General features: G+C 38.8%; 2 protein-coding genes across 7 annotated transcripts in view; one reads left to right on the forward strand and one right to left on the reverse strand.

The window, feature by feature from the left end:
* The window catches only part of LOC123244250, a 74,139-nt gene extending 65,123 nt beyond the window's left edge, over positions 1-9,016 (reverse strand). For 5 of the 6 annotated variants that reach the window (XM_044672607.1, XM_044672604.1, XM_044672606.1 and 2 more), the window contains exon 1: positions 8,953-9,016. The gene's annotated coding sequence lies outside the window, so the exon portion shown is untranslated. The remainder of the gene's footprint in view (positions 1-8,952) is intronic. The other variant, XM_044672610.1, reaches the window with a different exon arrangement.
* The window catches only part of VPS45 (vacuolar protein sorting 45 homolog), a 69,873-nt gene that overhangs the window by 36,658 nt on the left and 5,622 nt on the right, over positions 1-27,593 (forward strand). Inside the window, exon 14 of the mRNA XM_044672602.1 lies at positions 10,859-10,990. Within this exon, the coding sequence (XP_044528537.1) occupies positions 10,859-10,990 (132 nt within the window). The remainder of the gene's footprint in view (positions 1-10,858; positions 10,991-27,593) is intronic.

Raw genomic sequence — 27,593 nt, forward strand, 5'->3', positions numbered from 1 at the left:
TCATGAAAGATGGTGGAAATGACCTTCTTTTATAAATCCAGGACCTGGTAGCAGAATGTTGGGGGTTAAATTTAGGATGTGTAGTCATTCAGATGAAATATATTAGTTTCAGGATCAAGGTTCAGAAATGTTGGCTGAGTGGGAAGAATGGAAACCAGTCCAAGTCTAGTTATCCATTTGCTAGATGATTTGAGAAATACATTATAAGGCTTGCCTTTCTTTCCATTCATTATTCCTAGATGTATTATGGAGCATTACAATTAATCGGATCAAAGTAAAAACTATTATTTTACAATGACTTTCATGTAAGAAAAACTATGGGACATCAGTAATATTATTTACATCTAAATGGAAAACTAGGTCACAAAAGAAAATTTGCTTGCAGTTTGTTTATGTCAACCAGTCTCTCTGTTTTCTTGGGATTAATTTCTAACAAAGTTCAAAGTAGTACTGTTCTAACAGCATGTACAGTTCTTGCTGGTTCCTACCACTCACCTGAATGTGTTTCCAGACAATAACACAACTACTTTACAGCAGGATGTCTGCAGAGGGCCCTCAAACCTGGCATTGTTCTTCATTCATTGTGAAATATAAGCTCAAAAACTACACACACACACACACACACACACACACACACACACACACACGCCACACACGCCACACACGCTCATGCCACCCTTCAAGGTTACCATTGGATTCTTTTTGCCATTTGAAGTCTTAGAAGACAATTTGATGAGAGAAATATATCAGAACAGTCAAAATCAAGTTTTTCTTGGCACTCATTTCCAGCTGTGTTATTAAAAGCCAAAGAAGTGCCCTTTAAACTACAAGAGACACACTAAGTCATTTGTAATCAAAATACACAGCAGAAACCCCTTCAAGCCATCCTGGGTAGTGGGGTGGGGGTGACCGGATTGTGTTTTGCTGATCTTTAGAATTACTTTAAACAAGTTGGGTTTTTATTTAGGCTTATCATTTATAAAATGTTTTCAAACATTTCATACATTGTGTAGTCAATAACAATCCTGTGAATGTGGAAAGCAAGTATCAGTCTCTCTGTTTCATCTCTGAAGAAACTAAGACTCAGACAGGATGTCACTTTCCCAGTATCATATGGTTGGCTGGCAGAGTCAAACCTCAAACCCAGGGCTTACATAGTATAATATGTATATTATATGGTAATAATATATCTTTGTAGTATAATATACTGTAGTAATAATTTTCATGACATATAACACTTTAAGGTATATAAAGTACTTTGTGTGTATTATCTCATTAGATCCTCATAAAAACCCAGAAAGGCAAATACTACAAAGCTTATTATCTCCTTTTTATAGATCAGGAAACAGTCTCAGAGGGTTTAAGCAGTTCCCCCAAAGTCACACAACTAGCAAAGGTCAAAGACGATATTTGGATCTAGTTCTCTCCTGAGTCTACTACTATATTCTGTCTCCTGTCTTTTGGAAAGAACATTTATAGGTGAGGGAATTGATGTTCAGATTGTGACCTGTCTAAAGCCTCACAGGTAATAAGGAGTAGAATCTGAGGTCCACGCTCAGGTCTTCAGACTGCAAATTCAATTTCTGGGCCATCTTGGACCATCACAGTCAGCAGTTCTTGACAGAATCCCAGTCACTGACTTGGGCCACACTAGATGAGAGTACAGTATAGGGAATCAGGAGATTGCTCAGGAGTGAGTGTGCTGAAGTTGAAACCCAGAGAACTGAGTTCTTCCACCCAGTTCCAGCACTTACCAACTCACATTGTAGGCAGATCAGTGAACTTGGTTAGTCAACAAGCATTTGTCTCTTATTGTCCCAATCCTGTGCCAAGTCCATAATAACATCATCTATAACCTAGTAATAATAACGGTTATACAGCAGACCTCATTGAGTGGTTAGGAAGGGAACAGTTTGGAAAACCTTAGAAGGTATCATAAAGTGTGAGCTTTTATATGATTTATATATTATTCCAGTAGCTTTCATATCCTCTCTTTGTACCTTATCACTGATAGAACTTTCTCAGTTTTATTATCAGATATTGCAAGGGGGAAAATTCTTCACCAAAAAATTAGTTACATATTGAAAATTTTCTAACTAACTTACATTTTTAACTGCCAAATAGACAAGAAGAAACAATCCCAGTCAGGTAGAGGGGAAACCTAGCTGAACATTGGCTTATAACTCATATTTTTAAATTTAAAATATTTAATATTTTATTTTTCTAATTACATGTGAAAATAATTTTAATCTTTTTTTTAAATTTGAGTTTCAATTTCTCTCCCCTTCTCCTTCTTATAGAAAGCATACAGTTTGATATAAGTTATATATGCAAAACATATTTCTATATTGGTCATTTTGTGAAAGAAAACAAAAACAAAACTAAAACACATTTTTAAAATGTATATTTCAACCTCTATCAGTGTCTTCTTCAGAGGTAGATAGCATTTTTCACCATAAGTCCTTCAAAATTATTTTAGGTTATTGTATTGCTGAGAATAGTTAAGTCATTTATACAATATTTCTGTTACCATATACAACATTCTGGTTCTACCCTTTTCACTTTGCATTGGTTCATACATGTCTTTTCAGTTTTTTCTGAGAGCATCTCATTTGTCATTTCTTTATTGCATGATAGTATTCCGTCACTATCATATACAACTCATTTAGCCATTCCTCAATTGATAGACATCCCCTCAATTCCATTTCTTTGCCATCCCCCAAAATGCTCTATAGTTATTTTTTTACATGTAGAGCCTTTTCTGTTTTCTTTGTTTATCTAATCAATAGTGATTTAGAGCATTTTTTCATAGATACTTTGATTACTTTGTCTGAAAATGGCCTGTTTACATCCACCATTTATCAATTGGAGAATGATTTGTATTCTTATAAATTTTACTAAGTTCTCTATATATTTGAGAAATGATTAGAGAAACTTGCCTTTTAGATTTTTCTTGTCTTATATTTTGAAAGTCAGATTTTCTATTCAGCTCTGGTCTTTCCATTAGGAATGCTTGAAAGTCTATTTCAAGGGTCAGCAACCTTTTTGACCATGAGAGCCATAAACGCCACATTTTTTAAAATGTAATTTCGTGAGAGCCATACAGTGCTCACAGTGCGCTCCTGTAACAGTACCTGAAAAAAAATTGACTTTATGGCTCCTGCAGAAAGAGCCATACATTGCCAACCCCTGGTCTATTTCATTAAATATCCCACTCCTCCCAAGTTTCTGTAAACAAAGGAATGTGAAAACAAGAACTGATTGATCCCTATGGGGCCAGTTTTCAGATAAGACATTGAGATGTAAAATCACGAGAAAACTTCTTACATTAACCTTAAGATCTGACTTTTTCTGATCAGTATAACTTGAGTCCTTAGTTAAGCATCTCAAAATAGCAGGTACAAGTGGCCCAGTTTTCTAGCCACACAGGGCTAGGTTCAAATAGTACAATAAGCTTTTCTCCCAGTTTTCACAATTGAATTAAGCTTTCTCACAGGACAGAACTTGGACTACCAGTGATTCCTAAACTTTTTTGGCCTACTGCACCCTTTCCAGAAAAAATATTACTTAGCCCCCTGGAAATTAATTTTTAAAAAATTTAATAGTAATTAATAGGAAAGATAAATGCACCTGTGGCCATCACCACCCCCCTGGATCGCTGCAGCACCTACCAAGGGGTGGTAGCACCCACTTTGGTAATCACTGGACTAGACCCATAATTGAATAGAAAAGGAACTAAGTTAGCTCCAAAACTGAGTCACAAGATGGAGTCAGTGTATTTCACTCAATTCCTACTTTGCTGTTCTAATCCCTTCAACTCTTTCATATCTCCTTTCCCATTTGACCAATTCTACTTTTTAAGAAGTTTTTATCTTCAATAAATTTTTGTATTTTTTCCCCATTTAGCTAATTCTGTTTTTTTTTTTAATTTAATTTTTTTTAAACCCTTACTTCCATCTTTGAGTCACTACTATGTATTATTGGCTCCAAGGCAGAAGAGTGGTAAAGGTAGGCAATGGGTATCAAGTGACTTGCCCAGGGTCACACAGCTGGAAAGTGTCTGAAGTCAGATTTGAACCTAGGACATCCCGTCTCTAGGCCTGGCTCTCAATCCACTGAGCTACCCAGCTGCCCCCTAATTCTGCTTTTTTGAGGAGTTCCTCTCTTCAGTAGATTTTTACCATATAACCTATTCTGTTTTTTAAGATATTATTTTCTTCGGTATTTTTTAATGCCTCCTTTTCCAAGCTGTCAACTTTTTTCATGATTTTCTTGCATCACTCTTATTTTTTCTTCCAGTTTTTCCTCTGCCTTTGTTTTTTGAATTTTCAGATCCTTTCTGGACTCTTCCAGGGATTCTTTTGGAGCCTGAGACCAGTTTACATTTTTCTTTGAAGTTTTGGATATGGCAGTTTTTGTTGTCTTCTTCTGAGTTTATGTTTTGATCTTTCCTGTCACTATAGTAACTTTATACGGTCAGATTCCTTTTTTTGTTGTTTGCTCTTTTTTTTTTTTCAGCCTATTTCTTGACTTTTGACTTTATTGAAAGTTGGCCTCTGCTTCTGGGGTTGCAGGGGGCAATGTGCCAAGCTTCAGGTTTTGTGTGTAGCTGTTTTCAGACATAGCTCTGGAGATCTGTAAATTTTCAGTTACTCTAAGGTGGTATGATCTAAGGAGAGGTGTGTTTATTACTCTCCTGGCCTGTATCATGATCTGTGAGAGATCACAAACACTCTTTTCTACCTGGAACTATGACCAAAGCTGGAAAATTGTTTTATCCCATCCTTTTGTGAGTTCTACTGTTCCAGAATTCATATCAAGGCTTTATTTTCAAGTTGTTTAGAAGGGAATTTGGGAAAACTTGAGCAAGATCCTGCCTTTTCTTTACCATCTTGGCTCCTCCCCCTAGTATCCATAGCCCACATTTTATATGACGCTTTGTAAGTTTTTACCACAACAATTTGATGAAGTGGGCACTGGAAGAATAGGATTAAATCATAATGCTTGTGTAATCGTGACCATCTGGAGCTCTGTTGATTTTGTTTTACATTTCCTTCCCCCTTAATTATCCTATAGAGCCTTTGGGGTTTTTTCTTTAACAATACTGTATCTCAGGTGGATTAAAGGAAGAAAGATTTTCATCCATCTCTAGACTAGAAGAGCTCACCTTTAATTCCTCAGAGGCTAGGCTGAGACTGATGACAGTGAAGACAAGTGGGCAAATCTAGGGTATAGGCTTTTTAGAGAGTGAGGAAACTTCACAAGTGTTTTTAAGTGCTGGCACTTTCCTACTTGAGGTTATTTCTTTAAACAACACTTTTTCTTTGCTGTGAAGTTTTCAAACATTCAGCTATTAAATTAGATCACAGAATATTCACATCTACAAGTTGAGTTTTGAGGTAGGTGCTGCCTAGAAAATCTTAGTCATCCTGAAGTTAGATTTCCATCAATCCTTTTTATTAGTTTGTTTTTTTACTCTGAAACTGCTTACTACTTGTCCTTGATAGAAACAAGCACTCTGAGAGGCCAACAGAAAAAATACAGTAATGTGAGCATGCATTGCTGGGGTATTCAGTTCAAAGAGAAAACATTTCCATCTTCGTCAGTTTATTTGGGGTCCCATGAAAGTGTCAGTCTTTTTAGCTGTGGCACCTTTTGTCAACTTTAGTTAAGTGCTTATGCTTACAATCCATGAGTATCTTTAAAATTAATATTTCCACAAAGCTATTAAAAATGGTACTTTTCATTAGCACTTGGCTTTCTGCTCCTGTTTTCCATATTTGGCAGGATTGATTTCTAGGAGAATTGGAGGTAAAAGTTTTTTGGTGTTGTGGTTTGGTTTTTTTTTTTTTTTTTTTTTTTTACATTTGGATGCAAAACCACCTGGGTTGTCAGGGTGTCCTTGTGTTTCTCTTGGTAGCTCACTCCTTTTGTGTGTTCTGACTGCTGTTTTCAGATGTTTGCTTTTTGCATTAATTAATGCTTCTAGTTGCCATGGTAAATTACTGAGCACAGGGAGATGTACACAAAGGAGTGAACTTGTATACCCTCCTTGGATTTGACCATCATGCCAAAAGGTTTACTGTATATCCCACCCCTGGCATCATCAGCACAGATAGTATCTTCTTTCATGTCTAAAATCACCAAGAGAAGGGAATAAAAAAGAGAGTTATCAAGGTTGTGGGGTGGGGTGGGAGGGTACAGGAATGTTATTATTATCATCATTGTTATTTTACATTCTTCCTCCATTTCCCTTGAGTAAGATGTGGGAGGCTCAGGAAAATGTTTGTTAGTATCTCTGTAGCCAAATCAGGTGACAGAATCATGTTTGTTAGGCACATGGGGAACCAACCTCTCCCTGTTACTTCTCTTGTATCTGTGCTTTCTCTTACATTTATGTAACTCACACCCACAGTTTACCATACCGAGTATTCTCTTCCCTTTCAAATAAATGGAACTCACAAAAATGCTCTGACATCCTAAAATTACCAGGCTATGGTACTTTATGCTCTGGTGGTACGAAGAGCCCACTTCTGTTCCTTCTCATGCCCAAGTTCCATATAAACTTTCTTTCCAACAAGAGACAAATGTACCCCAGAAGCAGGTAGTTGTCAGAGTTCAGCCATGGAGAATTAGCCTTGTGTTTCCTGGCAGCTTTCATTAGGCTATTTGTCCTTTTTTTTTTTAAAACCAGGTAGTTAATTTAATAGTATGAAGTAAAGTCATTACCAACTCTTTACCTTCTATTGGAGAGTGGTCACTAAACTGTTCAGAGACCGAAGCATCCTTCCTTTTCTCTTCGTTGTAATAATTTATGTGATTTGTAGGGATTTAATTTTTTTTAATGACCTAGTGTAGCCTTTTTGCTCACTAGAAATAGCATAGCACGTGGGAAAATGGTACTAGGGGATCTTCTTTCTAATGTTACATGTTCTGCATCCTAAAGACTTCTACTGTTCTAAACATCTTAACAGATCATTTTAAAATTTGATATCTGCCCCCATATATTTACATTCTAAATTTTACTTCTAGTTGACTGCCTTCAGGCCCATTCATGTTCTTGTACTCATATATATGACCCTCAGAATCAGAATGTGTCCTTTTTGATGAAACAATTTTGATTGCTATCCTAAGCCAATGATCTTGCTAGGCAGAGCAAATTTCATGAGCATAGTAAACAATTTTAAGACTTTTGAAATCTAGAGATGAAGAGAATTCACTTTCTATACATCTGCCATAGGAAGTATGGTAAAGGTTTCATGACTCAATGGAGACATTTCTAATTAAATCCAACATTGATTATTCAGCCCACTCCCCCTCACGTTCCTAGAGAAGTTGAAGACAGACCTTGAGTTTCAGCCTCTTCCCTCTTTCTAATGGAAACATAAATTAGTAATGAAAAGGCCCAAACCAATGGAAAAAGAAGAAACAGGTCTATTGCACAAATCACAGCATAATTCTGCCCCTGAACAGCTGCAAATTCACAGTATTTATTTTTTTTAAAAAGTATTCCTCAGGGCATCTAGGTGGTTCAGTATATAGAGCACTGGCCCTAGAGCCAGGAAGACCTGGGTTCAAATTTGGCTTCAGACATTTCCTCACTCTGTGACCCTAGGCAAGTCACTTAACCCCAGTTGCCTAGCCCTGGTGGCCCTTCTGTTTGTTAATACAAAGGTAAGAGAAGTAAGCAAGGAAAGAAAAAAAGAAAGAAAGGAAAAAAAGAATGAATCCTGAAGCCATACTACTCTACAGTGGGACTACACTGAGCAAGGAGAGGCTCTGTCTGTAATTAAAGGGAAAACAGGAAGGAACAAGTCCAGATTCTTCAGGAAGTGTTAATGACGCATGGAAAATAATAATGCTTTTCTTTGTATTTCTAAAGGGCTTCTCTCTTTGGAGCCTAAAGTCCCAAGTTGGTATTACAGTAATATCTTATCCACAATGCCATCTTTCAAGGCAGTTTTGAGAACAAGGTCATTTGTAATGGTGGAAGATTCTTTTGATAGGAGAAAGGAGAATGTGGAAAGGGATACTTTTGAGCAGAAGGCCTTAGCCTGGGATTTGAGGCTCTGTTCCAAAATGGTAATTGCATTCTGACTTCCCCACTCTGACTTCCCTTGCACTCTGAGTCAGAGGAAACATATACGAGGTTTTCTTCTTCCAGACAGAGGCCCGATCTTGTGCTTTCGCAATTAAACAACAATTGCATTTTACCCCTTCAGTGGCTACCTTTAGGAGATGATTCCCATAGAAGCACAGATGTTTATGAAGTACTTAAGAGATGTTCTAGGCATAATTCAAGATAAGACAGTTTTTAAGTTGCTTATATATGTCTGTGTGTGCACATGATGGGGAAGGTCATTGGGCTTGCGATGAGGTTCCACTTAGCTAATGATTTAATCTCTCTCATCCCTTAATTTAGTGGTTCTATTTTGGGTAAATGTGAGGTTACTACCAAACCTTAGTCTCTAATAAGGATTTTTCCCCCTTCAGTTTGGTAACTAGGCAATAGATTATACAAATTAGAGGGTAGAACAAAATATATCTCTTAAGCATTAAGAAATGCCACTCATATTTGTTAAACGTCACTTCTCCCTCTCATTTGCCTATACGACTTGGACTGTGACAGCAGACAAGCACTTGTCACCTTAAGAGGTCTTACAACAAACAGTTCCAGCTATTAATATTACAGTCTAACCACAGAACAAAAATGAGTATTTGGAAGGAAGTAACCTACCCAGAATCCAGAGTTATTGAGTTAAGACTAAGAGCCGGTGATATACCAGAGGAAGCTCTCCAGCTTCAATAAGGGCACTCTCTTACCAGCCAAGAGGAAAACTATGTAATGATAGTGTCAGCACTTCCCTGACTGGTGAAGGGTTGTTAGCTTTCCCTAACATGACCATTTTGTGTGGTTAGATCTCTCTGCAAAACCAAATTCCTGCTACTCACCTTAAGATGCTAGATCTCCAGAGGTGAAACTCAGGCAGAATTCAAATGGTGGGGTATGTGGGATGGAGGTGTTAAAAATGCAGAGCCATCTTTTCTTCTTGGAAGAACATCAAGGTACGCCCTTCTTTGGTAAACTAAAATGTGCTGAGACATACCCCCTGTTCTCTGTGCCTGTGGAGGTGAAGACAGCTTGCTATTTCAGCCTTGCAGCTGTTTTTCTGCAAAGTCCAGCCTTCTTTTTTCATTGTTTACTCTCAGAGGCAAGCTATATGCAATTCCAGGGATTTATTCATAAGTCCCAAAGCTGTTGTAGACCCATTCCCCCCAGATGGTCCTTTCAAACCCAGATCAAAAGCCTTAACTTTCGAAGGCACAGATTGTAGACACTTGACCATGCATTGAACATGAGAAAATGCCAAGGAGAAAACTATGAGAACCAAAGGAATAGGGTTATTACCAAAGAGAAAAAGAAGCTTTGAGTATTTTTTTAAAATAATTGCTGACCATGTAACATTTCAATATTGTATGAGAATTTAAATATAAATAAAATAAATAAATGGGAAGTACATGCCTATGTTGCATGAAATAAATCTCGTTTTGGTCTTATGAAATAAATTTTGGATTGGTAGTAATATAAGTGTAAGTTCAGGTCTCAAAGCAAAATTTCAGAAAGAACTCCCTGGTCCTTTATGATTTGCAAATTAAAAAGCTTTATCCAAGAGGACTAATTCCTTTCATGGCTTCCCCATAAGGCAGTAGCCACTTTAATAGGTGTTTATAGCTATCATCAATTGCTTTTATTTTCTCATAGTTTGACAAGAGAAAAATGAATGCTACAAAATGCCCTTACTGACTCTTTTGAAGTGTTTTTGAAGCCATTACAGGAGAGTCATGGCTTTTGCTTTTTGAGTCACATGCTGACATAAGCCTTGATTGAAAATACATAACTACAGCAGTAGATTTTTTCACTTGATTCATGGATATAGTTTTAATTAATGTGCAGTAAATGATTTGACACAAACACTTTGATTTCAGTGGTTCTCTCCATGCAATAGCTCAGGAAACAGTAATCCTAGGAGAGGCAAAACAAAGCAGACCTTGGTGATTTTGACATTCACACCAATTTTTTTTCCTTTTTTGCTCTAAAAAATGATCAGGAGACCCAGAACAATTTTATTTGGAGTCACTTTGGTAAAAATGGAAAATCAGTGAAACATCTCAATGGTGTCTAAACCAGCCTGACAGATGGGTCATTAGCTAGCCAAAAGAAAAAAAATATTCCCCAGGCATTGGATATTTGATTTAGTTTTAATTTCAGCAAAGGATTCTAGTGTGATGATTTGGGGAGAAAGTCGAGGTTGCTACATAATAAATGTTCTTATCTCATAGGGAAGACCAAGTGCCTCAGAACCAGCTAGAGTGCTTTTTGAGGTTTTTTGGATAGAGGCTGCTATTGCTACATTCTACCAAATATTGCTGAACTGCTTATACATGAAAGATGTTTAGCACAAGCATAAATTATTTTTACATTGAAAGCTGATTCCACATTACAATAAAGCACTCTGGAGCTTCTTGAATATAAAAGATTATTTCTTCATTTTGCTACTGCAACCATTAGTGTGCTATTTTGAAACCCACTGTATAGAGATTATAGGACATCCGCTCATAAATAGGGAGTAAATGATTATTCGACATTTCCAACAATCTGTTTCCTGCCAATTTAGATAAATAAACTTCCTTGAAACCTTTCTTTCTGTAATGTTCTAGTGTACTGTCGTGTCCTAGTGTTCCTCTTCCCTCCCCCCAGCCTCTAGCTTTTTCCCTTCCAAAAAATTGAGACTGTGTGTATGTAGAATCTGGCCTTCATTTTGCTATTCCATAGTACTAACCTTCTTCTTTACTACAGGCCTCAAGATATCATCGTGTTTATAATTGGAGGGACCACCTATGAAGAGGCCCTGACAGTTTATAACTTAAACCGCTCTACTCCTGGAGTTAGGATTGTCCTGGGAGGAACCACAATACACAACACAAAAAGGTAAAAAACAACACCACCAACTGACTCGCATCTCCCTTGGACCAGAAATGTTTGCTCAAGTGGAAGCCAATTGTACTGGGAGGACTAGTTCACAGTTTGGAGTTAATCGAGGCAGAATCTATCCTTTGAGACTCTTCTTAATCACTTGATTAAGGCACAGGTCTAGAGTGTAGGGGTCAGGGCAGCATCTTCATGTAAGAAAGCTATTGTTTGAGCAGTGATATGACTCAATGAATAGAGCGCCAAGCCTGGAGATAGGAGGTCTGGGGTACAAATCTGGCCTTAGACACTTCTAGCCGTGTGACCCTGGACAAGTCACTTATCCCATTTACTTAACCCTTACCATTCTTTTGCCTTGGAACTGATATTCAGTATTATAAGACAAAAGGTAAAAGTTATTTTTTTTATTTAAAAAACTTCATCACAGGCTCTAGATCAGGGGTCGGCAACGTATGGCTCTTTCTGCAGGAGCCATAAAGTCAGTTGTTTTTCAGGCGCTGTTACAGGAGCGGCACTGTGAGCACTGTATGCCTCTCACGAAATTACATTTTAAAAAATGTGGCTTTTATGGCTCTCACAGCCAAAAAGGTTGCCGACCCCTGCTCTAGATCATTGAAAATTCCAAGCAATATTAATAGCTTCTAATACTCTACCGATTTAACTTTTTAAAAGCACTTTTCTCACAATAGCCCCATGAAATAGGAATAAGTGTGGTCATAAGAAATGTTCAGATTCCTGTCTATGTGACTATATAGTTAATAAATGTGTTGGTAGTAGGATTCATACCCAGGTCTCTGCAAACTCCCAAGATTAGTGCTCTTTCTACTACAACCTGCTGATGTTGGACATCTCTGGGCTTCCCCATTCTGATGGTAAACTTCAAACTGCTTTTTATTCATCCTTTCCTTCCATCTGGTTCTGCTTCCCCAACACCCTCAGAGGTTTTTCAGTAAATGACAATATAGTCATCACTTGATTCCCCCATACTACAGAATAGGAACAGTATCATACGTAATCCAAAAGTTAGAAAATGTTGACTTCATAATGCCTTGTTACTTTTCCTGAAGATAATTTATGTTCTTAATTATGTTTAGCATTGGCTAATGATAACATGATTTTGCATTCCCATAGCACATAGCAGCTGAACATTAAGAGAGTGGTGATTGAGAGTATGTTAAGGGAAAGCAATTTAAGACACTCTGTGTGTGATAGTGGGTGGGCCATAGTAGGCTAATTGAGAAGCTGTATTCTGTATCTTCAGCCTTCCATGCTCCCGTTTTATAATTCTACCCTCCTCTGCCAGCTGCTAACCAAGCAGAGATTCCAGATTCTCTCCATTCTTCACTCCCTCCACCTTTCAAATATACAAAACTCCCTCATCTTATAATGAAATCATTCAGGCTGCTGGACAGTAATAATAACTCAACAGAAGAGGAAAGTGAGAAGGAATGAAACAGGTGACCCATTCCCATTTGCCATAGTAGAAACATGGTGAAACCAAAGACCCATGTTAAAGACTTGCTGACCAAACCATGGAAGTTATTCAGCAGCTGCTCAGTCTCAGAATTTCTTTAGGATGCTACAAAGAGTAAAATTGTCACTGAGGGTTCTACCTTTGACAATATAAAAACAGTTGTGACTTAGTGTGTTTTATTTCTCTTTGAAAATAATCATGTGGGGAACAGTTGGGTGACATGGATTGGGAGCCAGGCCCAGAGACAGGAGGTCCTGAGTTCAAATCTGACCTAGTTGTATGACCTTGGTTAAATCACTTAACTCCTATTGCCTAGCCCTTACCACTCTTCTGCCTTAGAACTAATACACAGTATTAATTCTAAGACAGAAGGTAAGAGTTTTTTAAAAATTAAATTAAATATGCCACGAAACAGATAGTCAAGGTAGACTGTTTTTCCCTGATTGATTTAAAGAGAAGGAACAGTTTCTAACTGGTAGATAGCTAATATGTTTAGTTAGGAGAATGATTGAAGTGTTCTGCTTATAATCTCAAAGCCAGGTAGAAAGAAGAAAGTATATTCCTACCACAGTTTAAAGAAGAAGTCAAATATAAATATTTCTTGTGGTTGTAACTTGGATTTTTATCCCAAATTGGAACACTTTTTAATATTCCTAAGCCATCCAAATTGTGCCATTCATCTGCTTCCCTTTGCAGAGAAAAATGCTTCTTTGAAATTATTGCTTGGATGATATCATCCTGCTTGCTGAATAATGTAAATCCACTTTAGGAATCTAGGGGTTTTGACCATGGAGAGGTATGTGAGGAACTTTTTCCCTAATGTTTAGGCTTATTTGAATAATCTATTCATCTCTAGTTATATAATTTCCCTGCTCAAAAAAAAAAACTCTCAAAGATGTATTTTTCTTGCATTGCCTTCTGACCTGTTTTTAAGGGTAAGTTTGCTTTTCACTTAAAATCAGAGTTTAAAACTGAGCAATTAGGGGCAGCTGGGTAGCTCAGTGGATTGAGAGCCAGGCCTAGAGACGGGAGGTCCTAGGTTCAAATCCGGCCTCAGACACTTCCCAGCTGTGTGACCCTGGGCAAGTCACTTGACCCCCATTGCCTACCCTTACCACTCATCCACCTATAAGTCAATACACAGAAGTTAAGGGTTTAAAATTTAAAAAAAAAAAACACAACTGAGCAATTAGATTTTCCCTGAAGAAAATGCCTGAATTCCAAAACAGATAACTTTTAGGAAGTCAACCTCAAACATTCTTTTGACCACATCTTCCCTTACTGGTGCCATTTTGGTCCATCTCTGCGAAGTCTTCCAGTTTGCTGAATGGTGTCAAGCTTGAACCACTGATCCCTGATGGGATTTTTTTTTTAAGAATTGTCATAATTGTCAATTTGGATAAATTCACCTGACTCATTGTTCAGTCTTTATAATCATCACTTGCAAATCTCTACTCCCTGTAGGCTGTTTCCTTCTTACAGAACGCAGTAAATTGTAAAATATGCATTGCAGAGATCAGTTATTGCAAATGCTTAAGTATTTGACTACCACACCAAGGCAGTTTTAGCTAGTAGTGTGAAGTTCTTAGCATTGAGACTTAATCTCCATGATGAATGCCACTTTTGTGATTAGGATTCAGTAAACCTCCAACTCCCAGTTCCCTTAACAAGGAAAGTTAACATTGAAATAACACTTTATAAACCTTGGTTTAATGGGACTGGTTTGAACCAAAGGTGCCAAATCTTGGTAAAAAGAAAATGTAATCATATGTTTTACTGGGTAGTTGGGTTTTTTAATTTTATTTTCTGATATTTCTAGTTGTGCTACACCAACGTCACATTCTGATACAGTACTTTGAAGTTTTGTTTGTTTTTCAGCAAAACTACAAGAAGATTAGGAATATCAATTTCAACAGGTTAGCAAAGATCCAGGCTTAATTATAAGTACTCTATGGTCAAATGGCAACTTTTTGCAAAGAAATGGCCATTCAGAAGGGAGAGAACAAAGAGCAATGGGGAGAGTATAGGCAGATCCCAGGGTCAGCACAGGGAGATACCCCAGTGAATAGGAAGGAAATTAACAGTTGGTAGCTGTGGATTTCATGTGCTGCTATAGGAACCACTCCATAAAGGATGGAAAACCCTTTCCCAGGGCAGCTCTGATCAGACAACATATTCACCTCTCTCTGAACCTTAAAGCAAGACCTAAACAGAACTTTGAAGTTGAGTTATAGGCATGATGGCCCTTCTGTCAACAGAAACAACATCCACAATAGACTGGGGCAAGGGAGAGAGGCCTTTTTGTCCCTGTTTTTAGTTTTGGCCTGTGGCTCTCATTCAGTCTCATGTCATTGTGGGGTTCTGCCCCTGACAAGATAAAATAGTTGTGACTTAGTATGTTTTGTTTCACCTTGAAAATAATCTTCCCATAACCTTCTGAGGTGGTTTAGAAACTATAAGGTCCAGGAGCAGCTCGATAGAGAACCAGGTCTAGAAATGGGAAGTCCTGGGTTCAAATTTAGCCTCAGACACTTCTGAGCTAGGTGACTCTGAGCAAGTCACTTAATCCCAATTGCCTAGCCCTTACTGCTCTTCTGCCTTAAAACCAATACTTCAATACTTAGTATCAATTCTAAGATAGAAGGTGAAGAGAGAGAGAGAGAGAGAGAAAGAGAGAGAGAATATAAGGCCAGTTGAAAGCATTTGGGACAGATAATCCAGAGCCATTGAGTATAATCCCTATTTGGAAAGAAGTTGAGAATAACTTGGAAATTCTCTTTACTAGGGTCAAGATTTATCCCATTTGTCCCCAGAAAATCATATCTACATGACCACTGTGCACCATGGGTTGCAGTTCAAGTAACCAATCACCCAGGGACATTTACATCCCAGCAGCTATCCTCACACATAGGGTTTCTGCCCTATATACGTCAATAACCTGTACTCTCAGCCATGAGCCATACTTGCTCATATACAGAAGGGAATTCATTCAGCTCCTGGTAAGAAATCAAGACCTATGCATCAAGATTACTCTTTCTAGCATAAGCTAGTATTATAGTATAAGCTTTCTGTCGGCGTGTATTTTATTTTATTTTATTTTATTTATTTTGAGGCCCTTGCTTTCCATCTTAGAATCAATACTGTATATTGGTTCTAAGACAGAATTGTGGTAAGGACTAGGTAATGGGGGGTAAGGGACTTGCCCAGGGTCACCCAGCTAGGAAGTGTCTGAGGTCAGCTTTGAGCTCAGGACCTCCTATCTGTGGGCCTTGTTCTCAATCCATTGAGCCACTTAGCTGCCCCACCCCCTCCCCACAGCATGTATTTTAAAGGAGAATGTACATTATTTGAATCCAAAGTTTAATTTGCCTTTTGAGGTTATGCAGATTAAGCTGCCCATTTTTTCTTTATTCAAGGATATTTTAATTTCCCAATTACATGTAATAACAATTTTCAACATACTTTTTCTGAAATTATAAAATCCAAATTGCCTCCCCACCCCCCCAGAGATGGTAAGCAATTTGATCTGAGTTATACATGTATTATCATACAAAACATACTTCCACATTAGTCATTGTTATAAGAGAATACTCATATAAAACCAAAATCCCAAAATAAAACCATGAAGAAACTAATGTGAAAAATCATATGCTTTGTTTTACATCCAGCTCCCAATAATTCTTTCTCTAAAGGTAAAGTGCATTCTTTGTCTTAAGTCTTTCAGAATTGTCCTGGATCATGGTATTGCTGAGGGTAGCTAAATCTTTCACATTTGATCATTGTACAACATTACTATTACTCTACAGTTAATGTTCTCCCAGTTCTGCTTATTTCACTCTGCATCAGTTCATGTAGGTCTTATCAGCTTTTTCTGAAATCATCCTACTTATCATTTCTATAGCACAGTAGTATTCCATCACCATCACATGCCACAATTTGTTCAGCCATTCCCCAATAGGTGGGCATTCCCTCAATTTCTAATTCTTTACCACCACAAAAAAAAAATTAAAAAAAATACAACTATAAATATTTTTGAACAAGTAGGTCCTTTCCCCTTTTAAATGATCTTTTTGGTATACAGACCTAGTACTGGTATTATGGGATCAAAAAGTATGCAGTTTTGTATTATTTGCCCATTTTAAAAAGTTGATTGGTTTCTTCAGGTGTTTATCTCTTCAGTGGTTCAAGGATGAGTTCCAGAGAAGGAAACAGGGAGAGGGAGAGGGAGAGAGAATAGTGCCTGTTTATATGCCATTTGTTTCTGTAGAACTACTCTGATGAAGTAAGTATATGTGTGCCTACATTTGTTCAGATTTAAAAGCCACAGAAGGTAAAATGATTTACTTCCTTTTAAGCTATACATAATAATAATAGCTAGGATTTGCATACTGTTTTAAGGTTTGCAAAGCACTTTACCCATGTTAGCTCATTTGATCTTCAGGACAGCTGGAAGGGAAGTGATACTGTTATCTTCATTTTAGAAATTTGAAACTAAGAGAGATTGACTTGCCCAGGTTCACACAGTTAGTACCTAAGTCAAAATTCAAACTCAGTGAAGTGACACTGTGACTAGAACGCTGGATCTGGAGTCAGGAAGACCTGAGTTCAAATCCAGCTTCATATATTTACTAGCTGTGTGACCCTAGGCAAGTCACTTAACTTCCGCTTGCTCCAGTTTCCTTATCTATAAAATGGGAGAAGTAGTAGTAGCACCTACCTCCCAGGATAGTTATGAGGATATTTGTAAAGCACTTAGCAGAGTGTCTGGCACACAGTAGGCAGTTCATAAATGGTTGTTTCCTTTCTTCTTCTTTTACTTCCTTCCTGATTCCAAGTCAAGTGCCCATCCATTGTGCCACTTAGCTGATATCACAGAATTTAGAAGTCTTCTGAGGACCATCAGTTTTTAAAATCATCTTCTGAACACAGAGGCAATAAATATTTTCTACTTTATGTGTAGTCAGTGAGAGATTTAACAGTCATGTTGTTTTTTCTTTCCCCTTTATACACAACAAAATACAAAGAAACAACAGCAGCTGCTCAGAGCTTTCCATATATAACCTTCATGCTTCCCCCCCTCCCCTCCAAGGATAAGAACCTGCTGCAGTAGGGGCTTCAGTGATAGTGGGCTGAAAACATAGCTCTTTCCCTGGTCCCCCAGAGTCCTTTGTAGATTAGAGCATCTCAGGACTTGCCCCATCTCCACTTGCGGTTCTGCTATGCCCTTAACCTACATGATGGATATTCACAAAGAAAAACTGCTAAATGTCCAATTCATGTTATACCTGGCTTTGGTATCACTAATGTGATTTTTCTCTAGGCCTCCTAGAGCCTGTTACCCAGGCGAGTAAAATATATAGAGCATATATAGTATCTTCCCATTCACAGCCTAGATAAACCTACACAATACTAACCTTAGAAGTCAAAATCCTGGGTGACGTGAAGAGTAGGAAGAAAAAATGAATTCAGTAAATCTTTCCTTCTATCTCTCATAGACTTAAGCATATTGTAAAAGCGTAAATCCCTAACTACACAGTGATATGAAACCACTCATTTTTTTCTGCCCTAGAGATATTCATTTTGGATGTAGTTCATATTTCCGCATCAAATGATCCTGCCTAGCAACAAAACATGTATCCTGGTTTGGGCTTTAAGATGGTCTGGTCTGCCTTATCACTTCACAACTCAATCAATATTAAAGAGGCAGAGTCCCTGCCAGTATCAGTTGACACCTTGAGTTGGCAGGGTGAGCAGAGAGGCCAAGAAGCAAAAAAAAAAAAAAACAAACAACCACACAGATAGAACTGCTCATCCCCTGGAAGAAATCCTTCCATGCCTGACCTTGATGTGGGAGGCAGAGAAAAGAGGCACTGGATGAATGTTCAGAGCAACTGTTCTGCGCCACCGCCACCATCCAAATCATGCCTAAGCTGTGGGTAAATGGGCAGCAGGTCAGTTCAGAGCTCTGTTGGTTCAGCACTTTTCCCAAGCACTAAACTGCCTGGAATAAAGAAATAACCTGGCAGGAGGTGTCCCTTGGAACAAAGATCTTCCACTTGTCGGATTCCCTTCCAAGCTTGAAAGCTTCATGGGCTAACTATAAATGTGTTCAGGAGTTGGTAACTATTTGTGCCAAATTCTGTTGCCCATTTGGCTTATTGGCCACATCTCTGAATTTATACAAGTTAAAAACAGAGATTGCACTGGTGTGCAGGCTGAGAGAGAGGCTTTTGGGGGGGAGGGCGGGATTATATTATAAACACACCCACCCTCACCAAAACTCAATTAATCAAACAGAAAACAAGGAGTAAGAGCCTACCCTAAATTTCTTAACTATCAGCAAAACAAATGATTCCAGACAACAAACAAGGAAGATGCTTCTGTTCTATGTCTTCTTCCAATCCTACCTGAAGGTTTTTGAGGAGTAAAATGCCCTTTTTAAAGAATCTCTTGCTGATTTGCAATGTCATTAGCAAACCGCCCCCCCCCCTTTTTTGTCAAATATCCAACAGTTTAAGTTTTCTGCCTTCTAAGGAATATTGTAAATAAAGCAGAGGGTGGTTATTAAAGCCTAGAGGAGGGGAGTTATAGAGAAGCATTCAGTTGTATCTTAAGGTTTACTTTGTTCCAGGTATCATTGAGGGTGAAAATGCAAAGTAATAAGCATTCTTTTCAAATTAAAGTTCTAAACTTCATTAAAAGTGACCACTTTTAGGTTAGCCTCCCAAAGAGTCATCTGAATACTAGTAGCAGTTAACAGTGGCAGATGTCAGGCAGAACTTTTTGCCAAAGGGTTTGGTTTAGGGCAGTGATGGGCAAACTATGCCCCGTGGGCAGATGCAGCTCCCCTGAAATGTTCTATCCTGCCGGGACATTATTCGTAATCTGACGAACACAATGAGTAGGATACAATACAATGAAACTTCGAAAGAGTTGCCTTAGAAACAGACTGACAAATGAGCATTTCCATTCCTTTGGCCCCTTCTTTAAAAAGTTTGCCCATCACTGGTTTAGGACATTAAAAAAAAAAAAACCTAGCTGATACACGCTTACTGTAAGTAAATTTGAATTGAGGAGCAAATTCGTATTGTCAACAGGTACTTTGTAGATCTCTACCTGAACAAGTAATACTAGAAACTTGGAGCTTCTCTTGTGACCGCAAGTTGGCTCAATCTCTGAATTATTTACAGAAAAATTAGGATACTGTGACTAAATTTGCATTTCAAAAGGAGAGAAATCCAGAGGACACTCCCTATATGTTGGTATTTCAGGACCAGCTATCAGAGCCACTGCTTTCACTGTTGAGATTGTCACTAAGGGTTGTGTAGATGGGTATGAACTATGGTGAAGAAGTAAATCCCTCTTAGTAATTAAAAAGCCTTCTTCCTAAGTATTGGAATCACATTATGGACACCCTGAAACAAGCCAAATTTTAACCTAGAATTTTGATTTGAAGTGGTGTCACCTGGCTCAAGTTGGGCCATACTTCCACTGGAGTTATTTAAGTGGTAATGCTTTGAGGCAGCTAAGTGGCGCAGTGGATAGAGCACACAGGCTTGAATTTGGGAGGTCCTGGGTTCAAATGTGACCTCAGAGACCACCTAGTTGTGTGCCCTTGGTCAAGTCACTTAACCCTCTTTGCCTAGCCCTTACCACTCTTCTGCCTTAGAACCAATACACAGTACTGATTCTAAGGCAGAATGTGAGGGTTTAAAACCACAATTTTAAAAAGTCTTTTATGACTTTTATGTCATTTATGAGATGGCGATACCAGCCCAAATAGAAATATTTATTGAGAACAGTAATGAAATTGGCATTTATGATACTGTCAAGAAAAGAAGTTTGTAACTAACACACTCTCTCTCTTCTCCCCTTTCTTCTTCTTCTCCTTTTTCTGCTTCTCCTTTTTCTCCTCCTTCTCCTTCTCCTCCCCCTCTCTCTCCCTCCCTCTCTGTTTCTCTCCCTCCTTCCCTCCTCCTCTCTCTTTCCCCCTCCCTTTCCTCTTCCTTCCCTCCCTCCCTCTGTCTCTTCCTTCTTTCACTCTCACATTCTCTCTTCCTCCCCTCTATCTTTTTCTCTTCCTCCCCCCCCCTTCCTCCCTGTCTCCTTCTCTTTCTCTTTCTCTCTCTCTCTCTCTCTCTCTCCCTCTTCCTCTGCTCCCTCCCATTCTGAGGAGTTAACAAACTACATCTAAAGGATTTTAACCATTTTCATAGGATCCCCTGAATGGACTCTCTGTGTTGGGTTTTTTTAGTTTGTTCTAAGGAACAGTCTCTGCCCTCAAGTTGTAGTTGTCCCAACAAACTGTTACTGTCTCAGTGATTCTTGCTGGCAAGAGAGTACATCAATAGCTATTTTTATGCCCAAGAGATAACCTCCTTTCAGCCCCCCTGTAATTGATATCTTAGGCTGTCCTCTCCCCAAGGGATCCCTTCCATCTGCTGGCTTTGTAGGCCTTGAGGGTTATCTGTCTCCTCCCTTCACATGATATGCCAGTGAATGTTGCATGTAGAACTCTATGTACATGCCATTAGTTACATTTTTGCATCTGTTGCTCTGTGCAGGAAAACGGCAAACAGCGAGGCTGCTCCTTTCTTTTACTTGCACTGTTCAGATGTCTGTAATCATGTTCATGTAAGGGTGAGAAGAGGAGCAGTCATGTTTTAGGTGAGGCAGGAATGTGCTCTCTTGTTCCAAGAAGGTATCAAAGGGAAAAGTCAGTCCCCCTGGAACTTAGGCTTCCAGGAGAATATTTGGTATCTTAAGATATATTTCAGAAATGACTGTAGAATTTGTTGTTGGTATTTGGGTACAGGAAGTCAGAGATCTGGCATGTGCACTCAGCTGTACGAACATGTTATCTTTTTCCTTAGGTTACAGAAAAGACAATGCATGTACGGTATTTAGGCACAGATAGTCAACTTAGGATATCAATGGATGTTCATATTTCAGATTCTTAAATGGTGATGAAACTTAACAGAAAACATTTAACTAAAAATTTCAGAATATTGTATTATTCCAAGTATATACCTTTGTTCCTCAGTCATTTGAATCTCAGCTCCTCTCTCTCTGGTTCAGGAAACACAGTGAGTATTGATAATATTCCTTTTTGCCAATAAATAAAACCAAGACTTAAGGATAAAGGCATCCATCCAAGAAGCCAATCTAGGAAGAAAATCCTAGAGAATTCATTCTTAGCACTTGTCATTACTAAACTGGCAAAAAGAAAAGTTAAATTTCAATATAGACAAAGCCATATCAGGCAAGGAGAATAATTACTAGGGAAGTGTTAGAAGGATTCAAGTTAACTTCAAATCGTTTTGATTTGAGGTCTCAGACCTACACATTATACCACCAAAGCTTGTTATAGGGCCATTTTGTGGTATGTTTGCCAACCGAGATAAAATTAATCTTGTGGAAGTTTCAATATATCTGGCAACAGCAGGATTAGTCAGTAAAAGAAAGGGGGCCCATTTGGCTGGCTTGTTTTTAGATCACAGGAAAAAAAATTTAGGAGCATGAGCAACAAGAAAACTAGAGAAACCACCAACACATACACACTCAATATTGATGATCTTGGATTGTAATAGTAGAGATTTAGATTAGAGATAAGGACAAAATTCCCAGAAGTGATTTAGAATTAGCAATCAAAGAAGGCCAAAATCCCCTGGGATAGAGTCTAAGAATAAGATAAATCCTAGTTTCCTTTTCCCCCCTTCACTACTATCTCCCTCCCCACTCCTCCATCATTTTGAGTAGTTTCGGTGTAGATACTTCTCGGAGGCTAAAGCTTAGAAGAGCTGACCTTCTAAAATCCTCCTAACAGAGGGCCAAAAAGGCTCAGCTTTTAATCATACTCCCTTCTCTCCTCACTTACAGGAGGCTGAGAGTAGAAGAGTGATTCTCCCTCGAAATTCCATCGTAGCTGACCCTATTCCTTGAGTGGGAGGCTATGAATAACTGGTGTAAAATGCTTGATAAGCAGAGCTTTATTGATTTCACCAAGAAAACATACCACCTGGCCCACTTAAAACAACAGTTTAAAGGACCACAGAGTTGAGATCACCAATCAGGATGCCCCTATGTGCCCAAAGGCAGATGTGCTCACCACTGACAAGGCCTTCCATCCTTCGTACTGAGCTTCCTCTAGTGTTAGTTACTCCAGACTCGGTCAGTAGCAGGAGCCTTCAACAACTAAAAGCCAACAGTCATCCTGTCTTCATCACTGTAGGATTCCAGACCTGATTCCTTTCTGTCTTCTCTCCAAGATAGGTCTACAGGTCTTAAGGTGGTATGGTTTCGCAATGGCTGGAAGGTTTCAAACCCCCATCAGTCCTGGCCTTGGCAGGTTAACTTTTTCCTCCCTCTGTTTTATCTCTCCCCTTTATAAGTTGTGCCTTTGCTAGAGCATCCTTTTTCCCCCTTTTTTTCTTTTAGCCATGTCTAAAATCCCTTTTCAGCTATAGCCCCAGAATCTCATATTTTAGAAGTCACTTCAAAAAAAACCATCCAGAACCATGATTATTTGACATGCCATGGGGTCATTGGAGGCAATCATTTATCCGAGGGCCTCAGAAAAACCCTAGCACATGTAAGATAGCTTGATTTCTAGAATAGAGGAAATAGTTCTGGTAATGAAGCTATTTGTGTGAAGCAAAAAGGGGAACTATTATATATGGCCTGCACTGGGGACCAAGATTAAAGAACCCAAATGTTTCTCAGCAGCCACTGGTTACTCAGTTTTAAGTCTTAAAAGCATGTGTGGAAAGGGCTGACAAAACAAGCAGACTTTACCTCAGTCTTCAGGAATGCCCTCTAGAATGTCTCTTTCAGTTCCTTCTTTCAGAGCAGTAATCAAGAGTGCAGTGGATAGAACACTGAGCCTGGAGTTAGTAAGACTTGAGTTCAAATCTGGCCCCAGAAACTTATTAGCTGTATGATCCCAGGCAAGTCACTTAACTCTGTTTGCCTCAGTTTCCTCATTTGTCAGACAAGCTGGAGAGAAAATAGCAAACTGCTCCAGTGTCTTGCCAAGAAAACCCCAAAGTTTTGAGGGAATTGAACAGGACTGAGATGATTAAATAATATCAACTATGATTTGTTTGTTCAATTTGGGCCAGGTGAGAAAGATGGATTTATATAAGAGTGTCATGTGGCCTGTTTGTATTTACTGTGGCTAACTGCTTGAAAGGAGTGATTTGTTCACTCCAGAGCAGATGAAGTTTCCTCAGGAGAAGATGCAGGCCAAGCTCATCATACTTTTGCCACATGACCCCAAAACTACTTGATTTCTTTAATGGAAATACATCAGTAGCCTATACTGTGTGCATTCTAGTAGAGGAGACAATGTGTATATAAATAAGTACATTCAAGATTCACATAGAATGAATGGAAAATGACCCAGAAAGGTCTCCTGCTGAAGGTGGCAGTAGAGCTGAATCTTGAGGGAAACCAGAGATTCTGAGAGGTGGCATGACAAGGAAGAGCATCCCAGATGTGAGGAATAGCCAGCAGTGCACAGAGAATGGCAGCAGGTCAGGTCAGGAAAGCAAGACAGCCAGGGAAGGGATCCAAGTGTAAGAGAGCTGGAAATGTAGGAAGGGGCCTGGCCAGAGAGCTCCATAGTTTATCCTGGAGGTGATGGGGAGCTACTGGAGCTTATGGAGTAGGGGCTGACAAGGTCAGATAATTGGAAAATAAATGGAGACCTGAGAACAGGGTCTGTTGCAGCCAGTCAAGCAAAGTGGTGATGAGGACCCCAGCTGTGGTGGTAACTGTGTGCATGGAAAGAAAGGGATATGGCCAAGGGTGCCATGAAGATAGAAAGAACAAGATTTGGCAACTGATTGGATCTATGGAGAGGACCCCAAGGTGGCAAGCCTGGATGGCTGGGAGGATGGGGGTACCCTTGACAGTAATGAGGGAGTTTAGGAAAGGAATTGGTTTGGGAAGAAAGTTTCTTTAAAAAGACCAAGGGAGGCAGATGGTGGGAGAGTCCAAGATGGGATTTCATAGGATGTGATCAGTGATAGGAGAAGGCAAGGGATTTGAGGGTAGTGGATCAGGTCAGGCTGATAGGATAGGAAGAGGGTGTAGAAAATTCAAAGGGGACATCCTGAGAAAATCCTGAGAAAGGTAGAGAGCTTAGAGGACCTGGTGAGAACAAAGAGTGGGGTAGGGGTCCAAGAAGAGGTGTGCCTGTCTTAATATTTAACACCTTCTAAAGTGACAGACTAAACCATTATTCCTGTCTTCTCTTTTCTCACAGTTACCCTTTTCCTCCTGGAGCCATTACTAGAAACTCTTGTCAGGAAACAAGAATTAACTCCAATCTCAGAGCCTACTAATACCCCCAAAAGAGTCACATAGTAGGCATTCAGTAGACCATTGTAAAATGTAAACATGCCTAGAGGATTTTTACAAGAGCTTTGTTGCATATTCCCAGGGTTGGCTGAAGTCATAGGCCCTTCCCCTTGCCCTCATCTATTGTTGAAAGTTGGGGGAAAGAACGAAGAAAAGTTTGAGAAAATGAGGCTATTAAGTTCCTCCAAACCATGAGATCATATTCCAACCTTCAGTATTTTTCAGTGCTGAAAAACACCAGCTCCCTGGGCTCACTTGGTGACAATATTTAGCTATAATTGGGAGCTTGTTACTCCATTAATGGGCATATTCTGTTCTTCCTAATCATTAATTCCCAAGATTCTTTTCTTTTGATTCATCCAACCCCTAAACCAAAAGGTCCTTTTTATTCTTCACTGTATCCACCATTCAATCCTGATCTAGCCAACCTTCCAGTTAATTTCTTTGCCAGTATCTGCTTAGATCAGTAGTGTTTTCTAAAAAGACAGGAAAATATATCTTGAATTTTAATTTATTTTTATAAAAATTTAGTCCTACCTATGTTGCTGCTTTATGGCCTTTTTCCTTACCAAGAGCTCTAAGTAGTTTAAATATGCTTTTGAGAATCCTGTAATCTTTAAGGCTGTTTTTTTGAATTTACAAGTGGGGCTTTTGTTTCCTCTGATGCCCCATCCCCACCTCACCAAGTTATTGTGGGTATCATGAAAAGAAGTTGATGGGGGGGGGGGGATAAGTTTTTTCTTTTTAAAATGAGGATGATTTAGTTTAAATAAATCGAAAAAGAAAAAAGTCAGTCTACTATTTGTGTTTTTAAACAAGATCTAAATTTGGGGTCCAAACACCAACATATTCATTGCTCATAACTTTTTTAAGCATCCTGTGCAATGACTCATCTATAATACAGGCCTCTAAATAGACTTTTTAAAGAAATAAAGTAAAATGGCTTCAGAAAACGAAATCCAGCCTGAGAAGTACAAGTACAGTGAGATAGTAGCCTATGTAGGAGATCAGGGACCTAATGTTTTGCCCATTTGTATAGAAGGGTCTCTTAAGAATAATTTCAGAGTCACAGAATTTTAGAGTTGAAAGGGACCTCAGTGACAATCTAATCCAACCCTTACTCAAAAGGAAATCCCCACTCTAAACATATCCAACCAAAAAAGGGAGAAAACTACTTAAAGGCAGACCCTTCTACTCTTGAACAGTTCTAATTAGTAGGTAATTTTTTCTTGACATCAAGCCCAAATTTTACAATTGACACCCATCGCTCCTGGTTCTGCCCTCTGAGGCCAAACAGAACAAGTCTAATCCTTCCAGATGACTAAACCCTTTAAATACATCAAGACAGCTATCATGTCCCTTGAGTCTTCTCTTCACAATGTAAATATGCAGTTCTTTTGGCCAGTCTTTATCTGTCATGGATTCAGTATCCTTTACCATCTTAGTTACCTAAGTATAGAGAGACTCCACAGCTTAGAGCTGAACACAGGCCTCCAAATGAGGGCAGAGGACTGTGAGACCATTACTTCCCTATTCCTGGAAGTTCTTAATGCAATCCCAGATCAAATTAGCCCTTTTGACTCCATATAACTAATGATTCATATTGAGTTTGCCATCCACTAAAACCCCAGATCTTTTTCAGAATAACTTCTATCTATGATCCCACCATGTTATACTTATGTTAGCTTATTGAATTTTAATCCAGTGCTTTGTAGGATCCAGGATCCTGACTCCATCAGCCAATGGGATAACTATTCCTTGTAGCTTTGTGTCATCTGCAAATTTGGTGACTCTACCCTCTGTGCCTTTATCCAAGACATCAATAATAATATTAACAGCCACTATTCTGCTAGAGACCCCCTGGCCCTTTTTCCCCCTTACACCTCCTTGGCATTAAACTGTTAATAGCTGCCCATCCAACCAGCTCTGAATCCATCTCGAAAACTTTAAAACCATGTCCAAAGTATTTCCCTCATATTCTTTTTGTAATCTTGTCAAAGGAAGAAAATAAACATTTAGATCGTGCTTACTTCATGCCACTTTTTATAAATATTATTTCATTTGACCCCCACAACATCCCTTCAAGGTAAGGTACTAGTATTATTATTATTGCCATTTTTTACTTTTGGAAACTGAAGCAAACAAGAAGCTAAGGGAGGGTCACACAGCTAATAAGGCAAACTGAAGCTAACAAGAGGCTAGTGACTTTTCCAGGGTCACATAGCTAATACATGGCTGAGCCACCAAAGCTGGAACTGTTAGAGTCTGATTGCAGATCAAAGCATGCCATCTTCCACTTTATTCCCTTCATGAGTTTTTTATTGAATGTGTGATATGTATCTTCTGTCACAGCATGAGCAATATGGGAACATGAATTGTATGACAGCACTGCTGTAACCTACCTCAGACTATTTAGTGCCTCAGGGACAGGAGGAAGGAAAGAATCTGATTCATAAAATGTCAGAAAACAATTGTCAAAAATTTTTTTTATTTTATTTTAAATAAATAAATAGTTGAGGCTGGTTTTGAACTTAGGTCTTTCTGACTCCAGATCCAGAGCTCTGTGCACTATGCCATCTAACTACCTCTGTCAAAAAAGGAAATGAGATTCATCTGGCATAACCTATTGATGAAGCTATGTTGGCCCTTTGTAATCATTGCTTCCAGTTCTAATTTTTTATGTTGCATGCCCAATTCTGCTTCCAGTTCTAGATATTCATCAGCTATCCCTTTAAGGATATATTCTGCATTTTCCCCAAGAATCAA

This window comes from Gracilinanus agilis, chromosome 4 (genome assembly GCF_016433145.1).
Source record: "Gracilinanus agilis isolate LMUSP501 chromosome 4, AgileGrace, whole genome shotgun sequence".
Classification (NCBI taxonomy): domain Eukaryota; kingdom Metazoa; phylum Chordata; class Mammalia; order Didelphimorphia; family Didelphidae; genus Gracilinanus; species Gracilinanus agilis.